This window comes from Fusarium oxysporum, chromosome 1 (genome assembly GCF_000149955.1).
Source record: "Fusarium oxysporum f. sp. lycopersici 4287 chromosome 1, whole genome shotgun sequence".
Lineage (NCBI taxonomy): Eukaryota > Fungi > Ascomycota > Sordariomycetes > Hypocreales > Nectriaceae > Fusarium > Fusarium oxysporum.
Window position 1 is genome coordinate 6,402,661 of NC_030986.1, and position 21,432 is coordinate 6,424,092.

Sequence of the window (21,432 nt, forward strand, 5' to 3'; positions counted from 1 at the left end):
TAGAAGCCACTTATTCTAAGAAACTGCTCCCGGAAGCCATATAACGATTCTACGCCGATCTAGGCGATGCGGTATATAGTCTCTCTATCGGATCAGATCGAGTTTACAATATAGATAAACAAGGGCTATACAAGGGGCTCACCAAGTCAGGGAAGGTCATCAGAGTCTCTATTACTTGTCTCTCAATTATTACAGAGAGTAATAACCATAACTAGGTATTAATATTAGGAAATACGCAAGGAAGAAGACTATATCCGACAGTAGTTTTTAGAGGAAATTAGCTCTAAGAGCAGTAGTTTTATAAGGGCTTTCCCTCCTCGTATTAATTCTGGATCCGTTGTAAATAACAGGGTCAGGATTCCGCTAGCGGAACTCTTGTGAGTCGGTCATCTCGAGAGTCACACCTTCTGCGTGAATATCCCTGACTGGCGAATCCCTCCTATAAGACATATTGGCGGTTTGACTGCGAGCAGTGGTGGATAAAAATGATGATATTGAAATTTGATGCATAGGTTTGAAGTTGGGGCCAATCTTGATTTATAACCAGATTAATCGCTTGGTGTCAGGTCTCAGAGTGACAAGCGATTGACAATCCCAATATTTGCGTAATACGGTCTCTGGGCTGACAACGTACCTTCGCCACTTGATTTATTATCTTGTTGCAACAGAGTTTTCTCTGTAAACGTTGCTGATATTATTCTAACTGTATATAACTAAATTGAAGTACTAAATGAAAAATTTACACACGTGAAGAGTTTGTAAGGGCTATTTTCCATTATTTACACATACTGATCACAACTGATTAGAATATTTAAGCGAACAGATTTCTGTATATATGCGATGCTTGTCGTGAGATATCTGTTTATGGCAATGCTATGCGAAGGAAACCCGGCGCTAGCGTTGCATTCATTGCATAAATGTCCCTCCCCACCACATTTCCAGCTCTTGGTTGCATCCACCGAGCAAGGATATACCTAGGAGTCTATTATATCATTATGAAGCTTCAGCGGCAGCACTCTTAAGGTTAGTAACACCGTATACATGCCCTGGACCATAGATTAGGATGTTTTGGAGCGAAAGCTGTAGAGCCGTGCTCTACGAAAACCAAGACTTCCATCAGGTTTGATGGTGGGAGGGCGTTGAGTCAAGGCATCATTGATTTATACTCGTCACGAGGACAAATATCAAGGAGTGGGGCTATTCCGGCGATTTGTCAATATGGCTATCAAATCGACCATCTCGGGGACCTACATGGTGGTCGCGACGAGGGGTTATGGCTAATCAAAATGCACCAAAAAAATGGAACAAAACTCCTCTGCTAAAGTAGGGGGTGATAGAAGTCGCCGCGATATTTACTTTGATAAATTGCAATATTATAGATATGGTGTCCGAAGGTAGTCTACCGTAAACTACGCACCTTAGGCCGCTTCCTCTTCTCCTCATTGTCGTTGACCTCCGTAAGAGGGCTCCATTTCGGGCTTTTGTTCTTAGCTGCACCTGCTGACATTCTAGTCCTACGTACCAAAAGCAATTATCTCCTAAGGGCCCAACAGGCCGGAATTAGGTCACGATGACGGGTCATAGTCAATTAAAATGCAAAGAACAAGAGGTACTTCTACCGCCTCCTAAATTATGCGGTGGTATAAGTACCAGCAGGTCTCCTCATTACAAATCGGTACATCGCGCACCTTGCACCTATTCCATCGAGTGCTAACTGACGCCAGATACAATGTGAGATACGCAGCTATACGATGGGGTGAGTGTATTAAGATGTGGACCCGAATGTGGTGATGTTATTGATTGTCGACTTGATTTTTCTGATCAGTCTGTCAGGGTGGGGTTGGTACAATTCCCCCTCCTTTTCTGGATACAAGAATAATATTGTAATAAAGGAAAGTGGAGCCCATTCCTGTTAGATTAATGATAGCGCCTCGATAAAAGAAACGTGTATTTTGTGGGTCCCCGGATATATCAATACCAGGTGGCGGGGAAAAACACTTGGAAGAAAAAGAACAGAGACAAAAAAGAAGGACGAGCTCCTGGGGGATAGATTGATCCTCAAGTGTGAAAATTAACCTCATTTTAGTTGGACATCAACCCCATTCGCGTATTTAACAATTCCCATCCGCCAATCTAACATCTTTCAACCCCACTTGGGTGTTCTGAACGCGCTTTAACTCAGATGCATTCCACATCCGACGCGTAGCACGTAACAGTTCAAATGACTGCGGACGTTCCGCGTCGGCACCAGACATTCCCGTCAGAAATGGCACTTGGGACTTTTAATGCTTCTTATGCCCGAGCCACCGCTTAAACATCCACAACTATCATAGTCCAAGCCTTGTCACTACATCCCTTCTGCATTCAAACTCCTTCATTCAACACATTCTTTCATCTATTCTTACTCCTGACTAACCCTTCCCCCTAGCTCTCTATATCAACTTCTCTCTTCGCTTCATTTTGAGCAAGCTATCTTCTGAGCACTGTTCCTACGCTACAAGAACGCATCAAGAGCTGTGAGTTCCTCGAAAGATGGCCACAGGGGAAGATGTCTGGGACTCTCTCCCAAAGGTGGAGCAAAAGGCTATCTGGGATGAGACAGAACGCAATTTCTGGGTTAACCTCCGCAGCAAGAAGGATTCCGAGAACAAAAAGATCGAGAAAGATTTCCAGCTCTCAATTAATGAAGTTCGGTTGAAGTTCAGTGATCTCACAGGGCAGCGAAGTCAACTGAAAGAATCTCAATCCCGATTAGCTAGGGAACTCGCCAAAGTCGAGGCGGAACTGGCACGCACCACTGAGGAGTGTGAGGAGAAGGCCAACCGACTCGAGCGCATTGAGCAAGACTACTGCGCGTCAACGTCAGAAGAGAGCAGAAACGCTGCATGATATTTGGTTCAAGATGCGCCGATTCTTCAGACAAAAGAGAGGGGAGGATCCTGATGCTCCAGACGATCTCGGACCCGACTCAGAAGGAATTGTTCTGCCTGAAGTGTTGCCAGAGCTATCCTCAGCGTTTAACGGGCCGATCCCACGAATAGAGCCTACTAATGGCACTGCAACGGTAGTCGACAGACCCGATGAAGTAGATGATGGTCGTATGGAAGGCATTGAGCATCATGATAATGAGGCAGCCGAGACCCTCGTTGATGTTGTTGACGCTGATGGAAACGTGATCGGACCCGTGGAACAGATCGAGCCTTGGAACCAATGGGTTGAGGGAATCCAAGAATTGGAGATACAAAGACCTGTCAAGATTCGCCGAGGACGGCGCTTCAACGCTAGACATCTTACGAGCATTTACGAACGAACTGAGGCGAAGGGGGTCAAATGGCTCTCTTGTATGATTCAAGCTACAGGAGAAATTCAGGCCAAGAGATGCCAGTCATGCGACAAGAACCAAGGCGCCTTTGATGACTGCATTATTGTCGGCGGAGATCTCTTTCAGAAATGCGGCAACTGTGAATGGAATCGTCAGGGATGCCACGGTGCTTCAGGGGACACAATTGACATACTTGCCTCGAGGGAGAGAGCACGGCGGAAGAAACAGCTGGAAGAAGGAGTTCAACAGACTCCCGCAGGCCGTTCTTCGGAAACAATACATCCGACAGTTGAAGTTCAGCCAAGGCCTGAGCCAGCACGTCAACCAGAACCACAGCAAGTCGAGCAGGAGATCCCTGTGCCCTCTCGACCACCTTCACCACAGCCCGTTCTACAGCGTACACTTGAAAGATTCCCTGAACGACAGCCTGGGAGACAACCGGATAGACAGATTGAGCCACAGCCCGAGCGACAACACGAACAGCAACCTGAGCGACGGCCTGAACGATCAATTGAGCCTCACCCTGTACGAGTGACTGAGTGTCAGGCAGAATGGACTACAACACGACAGCCAGAACGGCGCCCTGAGCCCCAAACCGAGCGAATTCTGGTCCGATCCAATGACCGGTTCCATGATGTGATTGCTGCAAGGGCCCCAGAACGAACTGCCGAAGTAGCACCAGTGCAAATCGCTGAACGTCCTCGTGAAATGCCCCATAGACCAATTTATGGTTCACCTCACGGATCTCCAAGCCGTCCGACAACGGCTCCCAGGTCGGATTATGCTCCAGAACGTATGATTGACCCCGTGGACTCGACCTTACCGACACCAATCTATCCTCAACCCAGGCCCTTGGAGACACCACGCTCTGTGCTTCCTTCGAGTGCCCCCCGCCACTCCCCTCATGACATTATCCACCCATCAACAGAGCTCGATGGCTCTACCAAAGACCATCGCGGTTCTGTTCAGGTCCACACACCACGAGAACTTGAACGGATGAATACTACACAAGAGTATCGTATAACTCCTGGGTTTACGCCGGCCAATATTAGAAGTCGACCTCCATCCAGCGAACGAGGAAGACCAACTCCACCATCGTTGCCCATTGATCCTTCATCACAGCCTCCTGAGTCTCCTCCTGCTCTACTATTGGAAGAGATCACCCGAGAGAACATCGTCCTCAAGAATGATGGAGTTGTTTACACTTATCCTGCATGCGTTGCGGGGGTGCCATTGGTCAAGATTAACGAGGAACACCCCTATTGGGAAGCCAACTGGCCAAACGTCAAAACACTTATTGAGCCACAGCTTGCTCGATGGCGCGAGAAGCATCAGGCTGCTATTGAAGCAGGTCCTAAGCAGGATAAGGGAGGCTCTTCAAAGTATCAAATTGGCAGACAGGTCAATCGTGGTATAAAAATTCTCGAATTCCACGAGAAGGGCCCCATCAGCCCTTATCAGTTGTTAGGTAAAAGATATATTCAGGCTGGCAAGGGTGGTATAACCTCATATGACACCCTATTTCGCCTGTCAGAGACAATATCGGAGCTCGAAAAATTCAATCTTGACATATCGCCGGTTGACTGGATGCGACAACGTCTCCACGAACTGATTCAAACTCAGGGTCGCAATTTCAACCTGCCACGAACAATTCACGACTTCTATCATGACTCAAAACTCACAAGTCTTCGTTATAAGCATGGCTTCGAAAACATAGGACGCCCTTCTGGAGCCATGAAAGCTCGCTTGAGCCATGGCAGCCCTAGCACTATACCCAAACCCCCCCAAAAGCGCAAGTCTATGCACTCGGTTACTACTACGCCTCGTGAAGATTCCTTCGTCAACCACTCTCCTCTGCCTGGTCAAATATCCTCAGGCTACAGAACTCCAGCCTCGATCCCGGCCCCTGCTCCTCAGCCAGTCTTCAGCACCCACCTCAACAAGAAGCCCAAATACATGCCACCTGCACATTATCGCCCCGATCACGACGAATTTTATTTTGAGGCTTGGTCCGATACAGATTCATGCAGTGGCGGCAGCATTACTAAATATGATTGGCGTCTTGCTGTAGTCAAGACTCGATTATATACCAGCCACATCAATGTTACACAGTATTGGACCTGGGTAGGTCAGATACAATGCTTTCAACATCAGGTACTCAAAGACGTGAAACCTGCGAAGTGGGGCTTGTTTAGGGACGAGATCGATTTCCATGTCCACATCGCAGAGATTGAGGAAATGGAGTGGAGTATCGAAGCACTTCGCGTTCACATCATTACGAAAAAGGATGTCGGAGAGCTTGCTCCAGATGGCAAGCCTCGAGGCGATGTCATGGCATCTTTCCCACGAGCACGTACAATGCGTCGCTTCCTGTTCTTTTGCAGAGAAAGGGGTATGAAAATGGCTAAGAAGGAGCCGTAAGTGTAGCCCCAGTGATGGAACTGTGGCAAGTAGAGAACTAACCTGGACGATAGTGAGGAACTTAATGACCTGTGGGATTCCATGGTTTCTGAACAATTGCCTGGTCGAAGCGATTCTAATCAACAGTTGGTGGAATGAGTTCGTTGACCACGAGCGACGTTCTTCGAGGGGTAAAGATGGCCCTGTTCTGTATGCCTATGTTTAATCATAATGCGATTTCTTACAGTTCTCTATTGTTTTCTTTCTATCGATCGAGCAGATCATTCCGCATATATCAGCACAGGAATCTGTGTGCTTAATGGAAGTTGTATATGTCGACGCTTTAGCTTCAAGTGGTCGCAATGCGATGGCTTAACTGAGCGTAGGAGGGGAGTAAGGAGACCGAACCCAAGTCTATAGCGTTTGGCACGCCGGCGTTTGTGCTCCTCGGGGAGGACCTGGTAATTTTCGGTGTAGATGGTGTTGCCAGCAAGAAGTTTGCCCAAGATGATATCGTGCTCCATTTACCGGTCAATAAGAGGCTGAGTGATGTTAGTTTCAGGGGCGGAGTACATCGACTTGACAGTCGCGAGACTTTGGAAAACCTGGGTCTTGATCCTTACCCACGGAATAGACACATCCGAGTTCATCGTCTACACTAGATATATAACAAAGGAATTTTTAGAGAAGTTCACGATCCCCTTCAAAGCTCCGCTCGACAATGACGATGCTGCTATTTCTGGCCTCAAGATCGAATACATAAGAGTTCATATTTGGCCAATTCTAACTCTGCGAGAGAGACTTACCGAGGCGTTGAGTCCAGATGTTGTCGGAGCTTTCAAACCAGACGAAATATAAACGTGGGAGAAAGACCCTGGGAAACAGGATGGCGAGAAGCGAAGGTGAGATGTTCTTCCTAAAGCTGTAAACAGCAGCTTAGAGGAAAAGCCTAGGGAAAAGCCGGCAATTGTCTCCAAAAGCTTTGTTTGGACGAGGGTCCACTCGTGGATTTGGTGATATGAAAGTAGAGTTTGATAAGTAACGTTGGATTCTGAGAGGCTTGAACGACCTGTTGTTCCACAGTTGATCCTGTCATGGCCTAGTTGGCGAAATTCGGTATTATATAATAAGCATGCACTGGTCGCATGTCTTGGCATGAGGTTGAATGTCGGGCTGAGGAGACTACCGTCACAGCATTTCCGAATCCGCCCCGACCGTCCAAGGAGACATCAACGGAAGAACATCCCGCTAGCGAAGACCACTATTTGTAGTACATTATCGTGGACACAACAAGCAACGAGGACATTATCACTGAGCATGACATGTCTTTGGCAAGCTTAGGTTGAGTTGTAAACTTGAGTCATACTAGATGGAGACTTTTCTGAAGCAAGAGCTTCTTGGAACTCTTCCTGTTGTGTTTCTGTTTCTAGTTTCTCGATGGAATATCAAAGAGGCCTTCGACGACCATGACGATAATGCGGCCTCATCAAGTACTCGAATTGGAGTGGCTAGACAAGAGCCCACGCCGACGCGACCATGACGCAGCTAGACGATATGAGATGACCGTTCACGACGATTGGGCTCTTCTAGACGATCCCCTTTGGCTGATACGAGTGAAGACAATGAAAGACTACGACGTGGAGAAGCTGGCTGTCAAAACGCTGAACTGACACTCAGTAACGACCAATACCAGGCCATCTCCGAGACCGCACCGGAGAGGAGAGAGCGGGGTGGTTGTATCTTGGTACCTAACTAGCGGAAGTTGAGCAGATGACCTATGTATATATAATAGACATATGGATATAGTAAATAATGATGATTGTTAATGTTTCGTTTTGGAGTAACAGAGCCATTCATTAAACTCAACAGGGGTCAGACGACGGAAACGCGACGCGTTTCGCGTTTTAGGTTTTCTGATTTTATTAACGCTGTATGAGAAACGCAGTGCGTTTCCTGAGGGAGAAACATGGGGCGAAAATGCTAGACGGTGATTGGTCAAAAACAGGAAACGCAATGCGTTTCTGATGATAAATCTTGAGTAGGAAGAATGCAGACGGAATAACGGTTAAGACCATCATGGAAAGGCTTTCCGAGAGATTACGGGTTTGGAGTAGCTTTGTATTACAACAGTATGTGGACGGATAAATAAATAAGCCTGGTTATAACCGGCGACCGTGTGTTTCAGTAACGTTGGGCTTCAAGAGGCCGCCAGCTTGGGCATCTGCGTTGCATGGATAAGCTACCACCACAATAATTGATTTCACTTTTCTGGTCCTTTGGGCGAATGCCACGTGTCGCAGGCAGAAGGGTCATCTGTTGTAAGGCACAACACATCATGTACATAAAGGGCTATCCTTAAGAGTAGGCTAGAACCAGGCTGGCGAATCTATCTACATCTATCTACCGGCATCTTATGTAGATAGATGTAGATGCTTAGTCATAATTTGCAATGTAGATAGATAGATGTAGGCTACATGTAGATGTAGATAGACTCGGTAGATAGACGGTCGGCTAATCCTCGGCCGTGTCGTCGCCCACCTCCAGCAAACCTTCATACCCTTCTAGCAGCCCAGCCCGTAACCATGACCTTACCGTCTGAGTAACGGCAATTGTGCTTGCATCTAAGCGTGACCTCTTGGGCGAAACCATACTACCAGCGGAAGAAAAGGTCCTCTCACACTCAGAAGCCATTGCTGGGACAGAGAGGATGTCAATCGCCATTTTCGCCACTCGCGGATACTCAAATCGCTTCGCAGACCAGTATTCAAGAGGATTGTCGTATGTTGTGTATATGTCTTGCTTTGTAGACAACCACCTCTCCAGTTCGTCTGTGGCTTCGTCATGGCCATGGCGGGTGGATGATATTAATTCGTCTTGGAAGGAATCAAATGGATTGTACTCGCGCTCTCACCGCGGCAGGAAGGTTACTGCTCGAGATTTCCCACTGAGCGGGAAGGTCGCGATAGTCCTCTTCCCAGAGCTTTTGGATGAGCTGGCGTGCCGCGAAAAGCCATTCCTCCTTCTCACCGTAGGCTTTTGTCAAGAACGACCATTGTATACCGGGGTGGAGAACCGTGGCTGCATAGTATATTGGCGTCTCATCAAGCTTGGTGTAGTACTTGTTGAGTTTGGCCCAGGCCGAATTGACGCACGAGGAATAGTAGCTAGGTTCCGCCCGGTGTGTTGCCTCTGTCTTTGCTTTCTCCAGCGTAGAAAGAAGGAATTCGAATGCGACGGCAACCTGCCAAATAATTCCATATTGAGCTTCAACGCCTCCCTTACGAACTCGGAGCTGACAGTCCCCTTCAAGCCGCAAAAGACAGGAATCGAACATTCTAAGAATATCTCTGAACCAACTGAGGGCATCCCAGTCTGCGTCGCTCAGTAGATTTTCTCCCTCAAGACATCGAGGAAGTTGGCTTGGCGGCTGGGTACGGGTAGATCGGGGTCGTTGAAATTTCCTGCTTGATTGAATCATAATGTCAATGAGCTCCTCCAGATAGCGTCGGAGCTTAATTGCTCGCTCAATCATATAATATTGAGGCAACCAGCGTGTGCTGTTGTCAAGGACGACATCAAGAGTGCCTGGATAGGGCTTGTCAGGGTCCTCATCTTGTAATTTCCGCAGAATTGCTGTCGCCTTATTCGACCGATTGACCCAGACGACAAGGTTGTGGAGTTTACCTACTGGACCTCTTTTTGTCCACTCTGCAAAATCGTCCGCATCAAGGTCCTCGAGTGTATTGCTGTCTTTAATGAAGAGGAGCGCTTTGGCGACAAGATGAAGAATATGCCCGAAACACCGAATCCTTCTGCTGGCCGGATTCTGCCACTGGAGCTTGTGGCCTATTGCTTCGACTGCTCCTTCATTGCTTGCGGCGTTATCGAGAATAATGTATCCAACCTTGTTGTTTGCAATCAACTCGAAGTCATCTAACACCTCCATAACAGCGGCTGAGATATTTTCTCCCGTATGCGCTATGGCGATGTTTGGGAGGCCAAGGACGATCTTCCGTGGCTGGAATGTATCTTCATCGAGAAAGAAGGCATTTATGGAGAAGAACGAATGTCTGTTCCGGGACGCCCAGCCATCAAATGCAATATGAACCTGGCTTGGGCTTCGTGATAGCGTGTGGATGACGCGCGATTTGTATGTGTTGAACTCGTCGATGATCCGAGCCCGAACCGTTTCATGGGTCAGATTGGCGGAAGTCTCGTGAACCAAGGGGTTCAGGTACTGAAAGACCTTTTGGAGGCCTTTATGCTCCGGTACGCGAAATGACAGATTTGCATCGGTGATCCACTGGACAACATGGCGCTGGAACGTGGCCTTGTCAAATCGAGTAACCAACTCGTCGTGAAAGTCGTCCCTCTTCCGTTTCTTGGCTGCCAAATCATGAAGGGTCAGTTGATTCGGGGGCCGCTCCTGCATATATCGTGTTGCTTTTGATGGATCTGGATGAAAAATATTGTGGGCCTTGCTGAGATAACCTTCAATGTTCCGAGTGTTGGACGAGACATAAGCCTTTGGCCGGGGAACGCCATGCTGGACACAGTGGCAACAGAGCCATGTATGGGGGCCAGACTCATTGCCTTTGGACCTAGCTTGAACGTCATAGCCGTGAGCCCAAAACCAGCCGATAGCTTGACCAGTTCGAGCTGAGAGGACCCAATGGCTGCGGACAGCTTGCGATACTGCATCCCAGTCTTTGATGATTGAATGGCTGCCGCGAGACGAGGAATTGTGCATAGGCAAGGTTGGGTCTTCGGGACAGGATATTTCCGATATGGTAGTATCGGTTGCGTAACTGAATAAATCGCTTTGAGGTGCCATTTGGGCAATGGTTTTGGGTGGCATCAAGGGCAATGAGAATATGTCAAACCAAGACCCAAGCGAAAAAGGGGGATGGCGTGGGGAAATCGGGAAATGAGGGACGGTTAGGGAAGGGATTGTCAGAGGTACCGATACTTCGGTGCAGGAGGATGCCACTAGTACCGAGAAAGTACAACTACCTCACCCAATTTTCACCGCGGTCTTGGCATCTATCTACATTTCGTCTATCTACCGGACCTCCAGGTAGATAGATAGAAGACCCACATGTCCTCTGGTAGATAGATAGATGTAGATCTACATCTATCTACATCTACATTTCATCTACATCGGTAGATAGATTCGCCAGCCTGGTAAGGTTTCTCTTTGCAACAACGGGAATTGCTGGTACTTCTATCATAATAGAAATTAGGCAGGCAATAAAGTACCTCTTATATAGGCATTTTAATTGGATCGACCCCGCTGTCAGTAAGGCGAGGCTTGTGGGCACTGAGATGACCCCAGATTTGATTTGAGGATAGCGCTGCGGGTCACGTCCAATGACGATGATGACGTCTGAAGCGGGGTTCGCAACACCGGACATCCACCAACGGCCAGAATCTCCGCCAAGCAGTTACCAGGTCTTTCAAAAGTTATAGAGAAGATGAGTAAGAGTATTCCAAGATATTTCCTCATCTAGTGATACAGTCTAGGTCAGGGCTCGGTACCAGCGTTGTGCCAACAGCGCTTCAACTGGGTCACGTGCTAAGTAGCTCGATCAAGTCAGCTGACGTACTGTAGCCTGTTAACACTGAGTGGAGAGATTACTGAGTGGGGCGTACGGCCTCACTAGCCTATAAAACTTGGACCTTCCCCACGCCATAAACTTCGGCTATCACTAGTTTACCCGGTGGCCCCAGTACAAGACGTTTCCCGTAAGCCGTTTCACTTGACCCTTCGTCTACTTCCTTAGCAGCTGCCCAGCAATCCTTTCCCCATCGTATCCGCCACAATGACTGGCATAAGTCCTTCTAATCCGCCGCAGTCACCGGTACACGAAGCAGCAGAAGCCGCCACTAATACGGCCCCAGTTGAAGTGGACACGCGTCCTGTGTGCCTTCCCTACCCCTCTTCTTACGCTATTGCAATCTAATCACCGTTCCAAGGTTAACGACAGTGACTCAACCTTAAGTAGTGAAATGTAAATCACCAGGTCCTTTTCGAGTCTGTTACTTATCGAAGCAGATCAACCTACACTGCGTCTTTGACCTCGAGCGTCCTGAATTATCCCACTGAATTCGGTCGACAATACCATGCCTACAATGCGGACTGTAAGACCTTCGCTGAGTTTGTACGACTTTGTGCGACTTCTGATACTTTACAGCCTATAACTTTCCCAACGACGAAGCAGAACGAGAACGACTCGATCTGACACATTTGCTCATAACTAAAGGCATTGGCAATCGCCTGTTTCTAGCTCCAGTTGACTTAAATAGGTCAGCAAGAGTTTTAGATATCGGTACAGGGACAGGTATATGTGGGTATTATGTTCAGTCTTGCTTTGTGTCGATTCATGCTTACAGAAATAGGGGCCATTTGCGTCGGTGAAGAGTATCCTAGTGCTGAAGTATGTAACGCTTTCCCTATATACGGAGCAAGAATTGCTGACATTCTAGATTATCGGAAACGATTTGAGTGCTATCCAACCCACATGGTATGTTGATCCCGAGCTTGACGTGTAGCAATATTGATAGAAGAAGGGTTCCCCCAAACGTCAAGTTCGAGGTCGATGACGTCGAGCAACCATGGGTCCACGATAAGTTTGACTACATTTTTTCACGCTACATGTCGACTTCCATCCTGGACTGGCCAAAGCTAGTGGAGAACGTTTTTGAGTAATTTAGCGCGAAATGAAGTGATAGCACCTACTGATCGTCAACAGGCACCTTCATCCTGGCGGCTGGGCCGAATTTCAGGACTTTGACCTTCTCTACTATTCAGAAGACGGCTCAATCACGGACGATCATCACCTCCTGAAATGGATGAAACTATTCATCGATACGGCAAGAACGAAGCTGAAGTCGGGGGCCCTGCCCAGGGCCAAGACTTGAAGGGTGGATCAGGCATGCTGGCTTCACGAATGTTGTCCACCGAAAGTTCCGATTGCCTCTAGGATCATGGCCCAAAGATCCACAGTTGAAAGATATAGGCATGTGTAATATCGCTCAACTCTTGGAAGGCCTAGAGGCTTTCTCTCTGAAGATATTCTGTGGAGTTCTGGGCATGCCCATGGACGAAGTCCTGGTGATGTTGGCCCAGATACGTCAGGAATTGTATGCTCGCAAGTACCACGCTCTGTTTGATTTGTAAGTCTACACTTCAAAGCCATCCTAGACTTCATCTAACGCACTCAGCCATGTTGTATATGGCCAGAAACCATAATTTCCAGTTGAGTCTCGACGGGAGCGACCGAATACCGCCATTACTCCTTATGTCTCAAGCTACAAACCCATTCCAGCAGGTTTGAGGTAAAATGCGGCGTCATGTTCTGAGTCAGCCAATCACGTACACCCCATGCCCTACGAGAGACAACGAAAGCATTCGTGCTGTTAGGACATCATGGAAAGGTCATCACCGAGATTCTCTACACCTGACTCTCCAAGGTCATGTAGTGCTTACTCCAGAACGCAGACGTTGCTAGACGTCTGTCATCGAGTGTTGCCAGAAGTAGGAGAGTGTATTGTACATTCTGAATCAATTCGTTCATGTCAGCCGTACATCCTCTGATCTATAATTTACCAATTTAGAAGTTATGCCTCTATCTCTTCATGCCTTGTTGTTTATCCTGACCTCCCCTCCTCTTCAGCTTTGGTTGCCTCTGCCTCTTGTGTTCATCCATTGATGCTCGTCAGCACAATGTTTTTGTGTCTTTTGGATACGACGAACAATATGGCCGCACGCACGACATTTCATTCCGTCTGGTTCTTGTGGCGCAAGATGCGGAATGGGTTCAATCGTATCAGTTGGGTACCGTAGATCACGTAGTTCGTCGTGATTGCGTAGAATGTATCGGGATCTTTCGAATCTTCTCCACTAGGCCCTATCGATGCTCTGGCTTTAAATCGCGATGTCGTGTTTTTAAATGAGTAGCAACCTCATCGGTAACAGAGGCAAACATACACTTGACAGATGAGAAAGCGGTATGTTGAGAGAAGAACGTACGGATAAATTGCACTCCATGGCTCAGATCGTAAATCACAATCCGTCATAGTGTTCGTCATGATGATTTGGCTGCTAATAGTATGATCTAAATAAAGATTACACTTAGATCGATAATGACACCATACAGTATATTGTACTTGTACTTAATAGCACTTTACGCGACAGGACGCGTCGCGTTCTATAGTAAACCCCTGTTCTGATCAGCACTACCCTTCCTGTATGTGGAATAATGTAAAATCAACTCTACACCCTGGCAATATTCAACCCTACTAGGTTTAGAGTGGGCCAATAAAATCAACTCTAGTAAAGTTAATTTAGTCATTAGTTACTTGGCCATCCTGTATGCTGTAGCCATGGGGTTATTTCATTCTGCTCGACGTCATGACCATCAGCCTGGTGATCACGGAGCTTTGGAGGCCACATGTTTAAAGATAGTCAGGGTAGTCAATACTTCATGGTAAATGTGGACGACCGACAAGATCAAGAGTCAATTGAAGAGGGGGAAATCTTTGTTGCATACATACTGGCGTCAGTAGAGCTCTTCCTAAACTACTACGACGCAGTCGCGAAATACGCGCGGTTAAGATTTGATTTGCACGTAGGCGCTCAGGAGGTAGTATCGCTTTGCGCCACCAAAGTAGAGCTAGCTGCGAAAGTTGTGACGAAGGAACGAACCAGCCAATGAGAAGGTTTATCACGCAAGTTTAATCAAAAAATCAGCGGGGATCGAAAACACTGTCCCTCAAGACAAGTCCTTTACAAGTCCTTACCAGGCTATCCTTTTCCATTCGATGCAGTAGAGATCAAAATGGGCAGCGACAAGTGCAAAATAAAATAAAAGGAAGAAGAACATCACCACCTCTATGATCATCAACGAGATTTCGAACAGCCTAAGGCATCAATGGATCAAAACACGGGTGGTCAATAGCTCCGAGCCAGGGTAGTGACGTTATGCTGGGCTTTGATCACGTTTTCACTCCGCATGGCTTTTATTAGAGGAGAACCTCCATGTTGCGAAATACCTCGCGCAACATCATTCTCAAAATTCAAACAAGCACCATGTCCCATTTAGTTTACCTAGTTCGACATGCAGAATCGGAACATAACGTCTCAAAAGACTTCTCACAAAGAGATCCACCTCTCACTTCTTTGGGTCTTTCTCAAGCATCGGCCCTAGCCGATACGTTCCCTCATCCAGGGTCAATCGCCATAATATTCACTTCTCCACTCACGCGCACCCTACAGACGACACTGGCTGGCTTCTCCCATATCCTAAGCAAACAATACCTCAAGAATAATGGCAACGAAGAAGGCACCCGTCTCATTATAGACCAGGACCTACAGGAGCGAAGCGACCTTCCCTGTGATACCGGATCCAAACGTTCTGCGCTAGAGATAGCTTTTCCGCTCCTTGACTTCAGCGTCTTGGCTGAGGATTGGTATATCAAGGATGGTCCTCACGCGGCCAACGATTCTGCTGTTGCTTCACGAGCTAAAAGATTCCGAGAGAGATTGCGGGACACGGTTCAAGACATCCACGGGAGCGAAGATCTCGCGAATACGCCGAAAAATGTTGTTGTTGTCACACATGGCGTATTCATGAAGTATCTTTGTGGAGATATGACGATTGATCTTCCTAAGGCAGGCTGGAGGACCTTTGCGATTGCCGACGGAGTTGACGGTGAAGCTGTATTGAATCCTATCGAATAAACTATACGGTCGATCCTCGAATCGAAGCATTAGGCCATATTGTAATGTGACTTGCATAATAATCGCAACTGCCAGGCTCGAATAAGAATCCAAAATATGAGTCGTCGTAGTGATAATAACTCCGGGCTTTAATGCTCAGACTTGCCTATCCTGATATCATATCCGATATGATAAATTATCCTGATATCAGGATAACACACTATCCTGATATGATATCGGCTTAGCAGGATAGCAGAGATGATATCAGTCTAGGAGTTTTAGCAGCTTTAGCAGAGATGATATGGCGACAGATATGTCTAAGCATAAAGGTAAATATTTCATTCAATTCTAATCTAGATCATCATCCGAATCAACATGAACACTGCCGTTTATTTCACCGTCCACAACAAGCCCTCTACCACCACGTGATGATGGTATAATGAGTCCTTCACGCAGCCAGTTGCCGATGCATTCAACCTTCTCCAGATTAACACATGACATCCTTTCCCGATCCCATGATAAAGTGCGTCTTCCTCCACTGAATGCAGACTCGGGGTCAGCAGAACCAGGGGGCACAGACAATATGTCAATGGCCATGCGACTGAGACGCGGATATGTCCGAACCTGATCCCTCTGACACCACCAGATCAGAGGAGAGCCTTCGATCTTTATCGGCTGGTTGTGGATAAAGTTTTCGAAGTCATCTACGTCCCTGGTTATGTCCTCGGCGACCATAATCTCGTTCAGAAGCCGATCAAGCTCGTTTGAGTGCCCTTGCTGCGACCTAGACGCTTCGCTCAGTGCCTGGGCAGGTCCGAGGGTGGGCGCCATCTTGTATTCTTCCTCCCATATCGAAAGTGCGTCCCCTAATGGCAGCCTCGACCCATTCTCCCTTCCAGTTTATTTCAAGGTATCGCGCTCGCTTCGACGGATCAAGGAGAAGGGCAGTTGCGTAGATAGGGGACTCCCCGGATAAAGCATAGTACTTATCGAGTACGAACCAGCCCATATCAATAGAGTGCAACATGAGAGGATCATGTGTCTCCTCTGCTTCATAGAGCTCCTAAAGAGAGGATCAGAAACTAGTTGATTGAGTTAGGCGAAAGCTGAGATGATACCTTCTTCTGTTCGTAGTGGCGAAGTAATATATCCATGATCATGAGGTTTTGCGAGAGCGTCGCCGTAACGCCTTGAGCCCACAAGGTCGTAGAAGTGAATGGTTGGAGAAACGCGTGCGGTTTCTCCAGGTAATCCCAATCAGAAGAGGTGAGAATATTGTCACCTAGAGCTTTGTCGTAGTCAAGTAGGAACTGCTTTACTTGCTGCTTTTTCCTTATCAGGTTGTCGATCATCCTGTGCCATGAATTCCAGCGCGTATCGTTATCAATACCAAGCCGTAATTTGATGCGCTCATCCCATGCATCACTGTGGATAGGTGAGTTACGTAGTCACAGCCCGATCCGGTGTAGTTTGCGCAGCGCTGGCACCATAATCCAGCCCCCCCTTCTGGTATTGTCTGACTTATTATCTGATCTCGGTGGAGGATTTACCTTCTGAATGGAAGTTCTTTTGCATCCAACGCCGCCAGTATGCTCCGTCTGAGCTTCCATATGATCTGGCTGGTTTGTCGTATCACCACCAGACGCGTCGTTCAGGATGAAGCTGAACGGTTTGTAGAGCTCATCCCCAGTGATATCGCTAGCAGCATCGAGGGCGGCTTGAAGTGCTTCACGTGAAGACGCGAAAAGAAAGGCTTGAAGGGATAAGTTGATAACATGAAGGATACATCGGATACGGTGCCGTTTTGGATCCCAGTTGATCTGCTATAGATTAGACGACTAGATAGGAGAACAAAGCTGGACTTCGACGCACATTGCGGTCCTGCCTAAGCCTTGTTGATAAGTGCTGCAAACATGTGTCGTTTGATGCCGCATTATCACCCGTATGGCAGCCGAGCTGATTCGCGATATCGTAAATATCGAGTGTTGAGAAGATAATCCGAGACTGATGTTCACCGGAATGGCTGTGTCGAATCTCTGGTAGACTCAAAAGCGCTCGTCTGGGTTGGTAATCTTCGTCAACCCATCGTGCACACACTGCTAGCACACCATGGCGGTGCGGCGATGTCCAGAGATCAGATGAGATGTGGACCTTTGAAACGGCGCTTTGTAACTTAGCCTTTAACTGCGACTGATAAAGGCTAAAATTCGCAGTAATATGACGCATCGCTTCATGCCTCGATGTCATTATGAGGTCTTCAATTGCCGGATTACAGGACAGCATGACGTCCTGCCTCTCATCCCATGTAACTGCCGAAAAGGGAAGACGACGATGTGTGAGAAGGCCAACCATGCTCTCAGTATATCGCTGAGGATTGAACACTTTGCGGAGGGCCGATTCTGATGGCGTTGCTGTATAATAATTATCGACTCTAGCTTGCTTTAATGGAGGTCCCATGTCCGATGATCGTTCGAGTACTGTAATGTCTGAAGAGTTAACGATATCACGGTGTTTGCGTTTGGCGTGGTATATGGCGTTGTCTCGTTTGGGGTTTGACCAGGCCTGATCAGAAGAACAGAGAAGGCATTCATAAACCACTGCTCCCTTCGTTCTGCGCTTCCCTGATGGTCCGAACTGACCCTTTTTGGGATATGTCGCACGGAATATGCAATCGAAGTTCAGGACCTCAGATGATGCTGATTCTACATCAACAGTAGGGCCAATAGTCATCTGGGGCTGTGAGGTGAAATCTGTGCGTTGCTGTGATGAAGAAGCCATTATTAAGAGTAGCAGAGGCACAGAATAATACAACGTATTATATCTACACACTTGAGTGATGTTTGAGAGATTCGAAGATTGTAAACATGGGAAAATCGGATGTTGTCAGGCGATAAAGTGGCATCCGACCAATCAGAGTGTGCAGCTTATCCTGGTATCTATCCTGGTATCTATCCTGATATCAGGGTAAAAGAGCCTAGCTTTATCCGATATCCGATATATATCATATCAGATATAGCAGGATAGCAGAGATGATATCAGGATAGTATATCAGGATAGGCAAGTCTGATTATAGATAATACAGCTGCTGGCAGCCTCGAGTTTAATGTTGTTAAAGCTATTCCAACAACCGATAACAAGGTCAACCAGATCGCTTGGAAAGACAATGCGCTTGTGGTATTTCTGACGACTGTGTTTAAGGGCAATGAAAGGCTTGACTGCATCAGGAAGAACCAACAACAGACCAAATGCAAGCAAGACCAATACAGCGTTTTTTTGGTGACGACCCTGTTAAACAGGTTTCTATCCCATCTATTGCTGCTATCTATAACAACGTGATGAATGCCGTGGATTGAGGTGACCAAATGAGAGCTTATTGGGGCCTTGACCGTCGTGTGCGCCGAGGCGGCTGGAAAGCCCTGGCTTGGGACTTTCTCCTGGAAATTGCCCTTGTAAATAGCTTCATTTTGCAGCAGCGAGGGCAGCCGCAATGGAAGGCAGAGATGTCGCAAGGCAGTTGGCGGCAATGGCTTGTGAATGATCTTATAGAAGCGTATGCACCGAAGACGCAATCAAGAAAGAGATTTCGGACTGGAAACGAATTTATGCCTACATTACAGCACACTCGCGTTCGCAAAGGAAAATCTGAATGCCTTGCCTGTCAAGGCCTCCGGCTAGGTCAGCGTCGGTCTCGAAGATCAAGGGCAGCATTATCTGCGATTAGCGGTAACAGTCGAAGGGCGCCGCAGTCACGATATGGATGTCAAGAATGTAATGTAGCTTTATGTAGACTTGGCAATTGCTGGGACCTTTGGCACAACCAAAGTTAGGCGGGGATAAATGTACCTTTGATTTAATGCATTTTTATTGGCTAGCCCCGCTGCTGGTACGGAAGTGGAGGCTTACGACAGTCAAAGGGATAGTTATCGGTTATCACTCAGATATGGATCTGGATCTATTGGTACTCAGCCCGAGCCTTTCAAACGAAGCAAGCCCACAAATGAGAACATCCTTAACGCCATTGGAGTGGCCAACATAGGGATCCAGTTTCTGGCACTCCGTCCAGTTTTCGTACTTTCCATATGGATAGCGATCTGACATTACCTTCAGAAACTCCTGTTTCCACTACTGTGTGTTGCGACATGATGTGACAGCCACAACTGCGCGCAAAATTGCACTAGCGCCGGCATCTCGGATATGTCTGTGTCGGCTGTTACCGAGTATCCGCGAAGGATCCTCGTGATTGTTCGGAGGGTGGGGTGTGGCTGTGAACTATAATCTGAGGATTTCGGCATTAATGAGAACGCTGCATCCCCAGAAACGACAGTCGAGTCATGATACTGCTTGGATTCCACGAGCCGGGATAGATAGGGAACGCCCTTAGGCATCATTGCTGAATACGTCGCTTAAGGGAGGGCGACAGCTTTAGTTTGGGTGGGTGCTTACCCCGCTCTTTGTTGTTGGTAGGTGTTGAGAATGCAAGAGCGCAATCTGACCCCAGGTTGCTGGACCTCGACTATTATCGCACTTGAACGTATTGTTCAAATTGATTCATATGTTGCGTAATCGCCTATAAGAAGATGAAGATATTGAACATCTCTACTATCTGCCGCAGATGTAATTTAGGGCACTAAGAAAAGAAAATCGGCATAGAATAGTGCATGAATCGTCAGCATTTAATTTAAAATACGAGAACTTTTAGTACGCTGCATCGCATTTCTCGCACCTTAATTGATAGGTTTAAAGACATGAGAAAACTTTCTTAGTTACCCGCCATACAACCAATGAGAAGGAGGTTTACTGACATTAACAGCCAACCCTGCGAAAAGCATATTAGCAGCCGGTTTAATAAACGTCATCATACCCGCGAGGCCTGTATTAGTATACCGTACAGAGTCATGAAATTGGGTAGTGCTTATGGGTCCGGCATTTATAGTGCGGTTTCAGTCACATGCTGAGATATCCAATTAGTACTTATATTAAATTCAAGTCTTCTCTTGCAACCATTCCATAGCCAAGGATTCATCTATTACCACTACAGTAATTGTGTGACCTTCCTTGGCGTTAAAACATGTTGACGTTTGGCCAAGCAAGCGACAGCAGCCCATCAGTGGAATTCTTTTTCGCTGGCTGTATAGCAGTCACCCTCTATAATGCCTTGGAAATCATTATTTTAATCTTTGTTACCTTTAAGAGATTCTCCGGGTGGTATTTCTGGAGTCTTTTAGTCGCAAGCCTTGGCCTAATCGTCGCCACCATTGGCTTCTCGACCTACTTCTTTGAAATAACCCCTCACACGTACCTTCAAAGCGCCATTACAATTGCCGGATGGTGGGCCTTCATCGTTGGGCAATCGCTTGTCTTGTGGTCACGACTTCATCTTGTCCTCCAGAGCCCCTGTATCCTTCGCAGTGTCCTGATAATGATTATTATCAACGCTGTTATCATTCTTATTCCCACGACAGTCTTAGCATTCTGCTATAACATCGTTCCAGTCCCGAGGGCAGTCGAACTCGGATATAAGGTTATGGAGCCCCTCCAAATCACCATATTCTGCGCCCAAGAGTTGATTATATCCGGGCTCTACATCTGGGGAACGGCTAAGATCCTGACATACACGTCAGAAGAAAGGAAACAGCGATTGATGGCAGAGCTCATTATTATGAATGTGGTTCTTATCATCATGGACTTCGTTCTTCTAGGCGTCCAATATGCAGGCTTTCGAATACTTCAAAATGTCCTTAAATACTTTACGTACAGCATAAAGTTGAAGTTCGAACTTGCAGTACTCGGCAGATTAACAAAGTTCTTCCAAGACCAGGAACTTATTCTTACTTCATGTAAGTTTAGCATATCAGGCTCTATATATTGAAATTTGGCTAATAGTAATTAAGCATTAAATTCTGGCATTACAAGGATAATAACCTAGCTATAGTAAAGTAACTATAAAGATAACGTGGTTGATAAGCATGCTGACCATCCAAGTATGCTG

At 47.0% G+C, this 21,432-nt stretch overlaps 4 protein-coding genes across 4 annotated transcripts; all 4 read left to right on the forward strand.

The window, feature by feature from the left end:
• Positions 1-2,532: 2,532 nt before the first annotated feature.
• On the forward strand, positions 2,533-5,948 carry FOXG_15088 (uncharacterized protein; the record flags this gene model as incomplete). The annotated part of the gene is made up of 3 exons (XM_018395160.1): positions 2,533-2,861; positions 3,076-5,739; positions 5,870-5,948. The coding sequence occupies 3 exons, from the start codon at positions 2,533-2,535 to the stop codon at positions 5,946-5,948; spliced, it is 3,072 nt and encodes a 1,023-aa protein (XP_018255635.1).
• Positions 5,949-11,449: 5,501 nt separating this feature from the next.
• FOXG_15089 (uncharacterized protein) lies at positions 11,450-12,643 on the forward strand (the record flags this gene model as incomplete). Its single annotated transcript, XM_018395161.1, has 8 exons — positions 11,450-11,643; positions 11,699-11,733; positions 11,778-11,863; positions 11,917-12,069; positions 12,122-12,159; positions 12,209-12,246; positions 12,293-12,427; positions 12,475-12,643. The coding sequence occupies exons 1-8, from the start codon at positions 11,545-11,547 to the stop codon at positions 12,641-12,643; spliced, it is 753 nt and encodes a 250-aa protein (XP_018255636.1). The 5' UTR covers positions 11,450-11,544.
• A 97-nt stretch (positions 12,644-12,740) lies between these two features.
• FOXG_15090 (uncharacterized protein) lies at positions 12,741-13,169 on the forward strand. The gene is made up of 2 exons (XM_018395162.1): positions 12,741-12,898; positions 12,947-13,169. Exons 1-2 carry the CDS (start codon positions 12,744-12,746, stop codon positions 12,972-12,974), a joined length of 183 nt encoding a protein of 60 aa, XP_018255637.1. The 5' UTR covers positions 12,741-12,743; the 3' UTR covers positions 12,975-13,169.
• A 1,644-nt stretch (positions 13,170-14,813) lies between these two features.
• FOXG_21977 (uncharacterized protein) lies at positions 14,814-15,464 on the forward strand (the record flags this gene model as incomplete). The annotated part of the gene is made up of 1 exon (XM_018402357.1): positions 14,814-15,464. One exon carries the CDS (start codon positions 14,814-14,816, stop codon positions 15,462-15,464), a length of 651 nt encoding a protein of 216 aa, XP_018255638.1.
• Between the last annotated feature and the right edge of the window lie 5,968 nt (positions 15,465-21,432).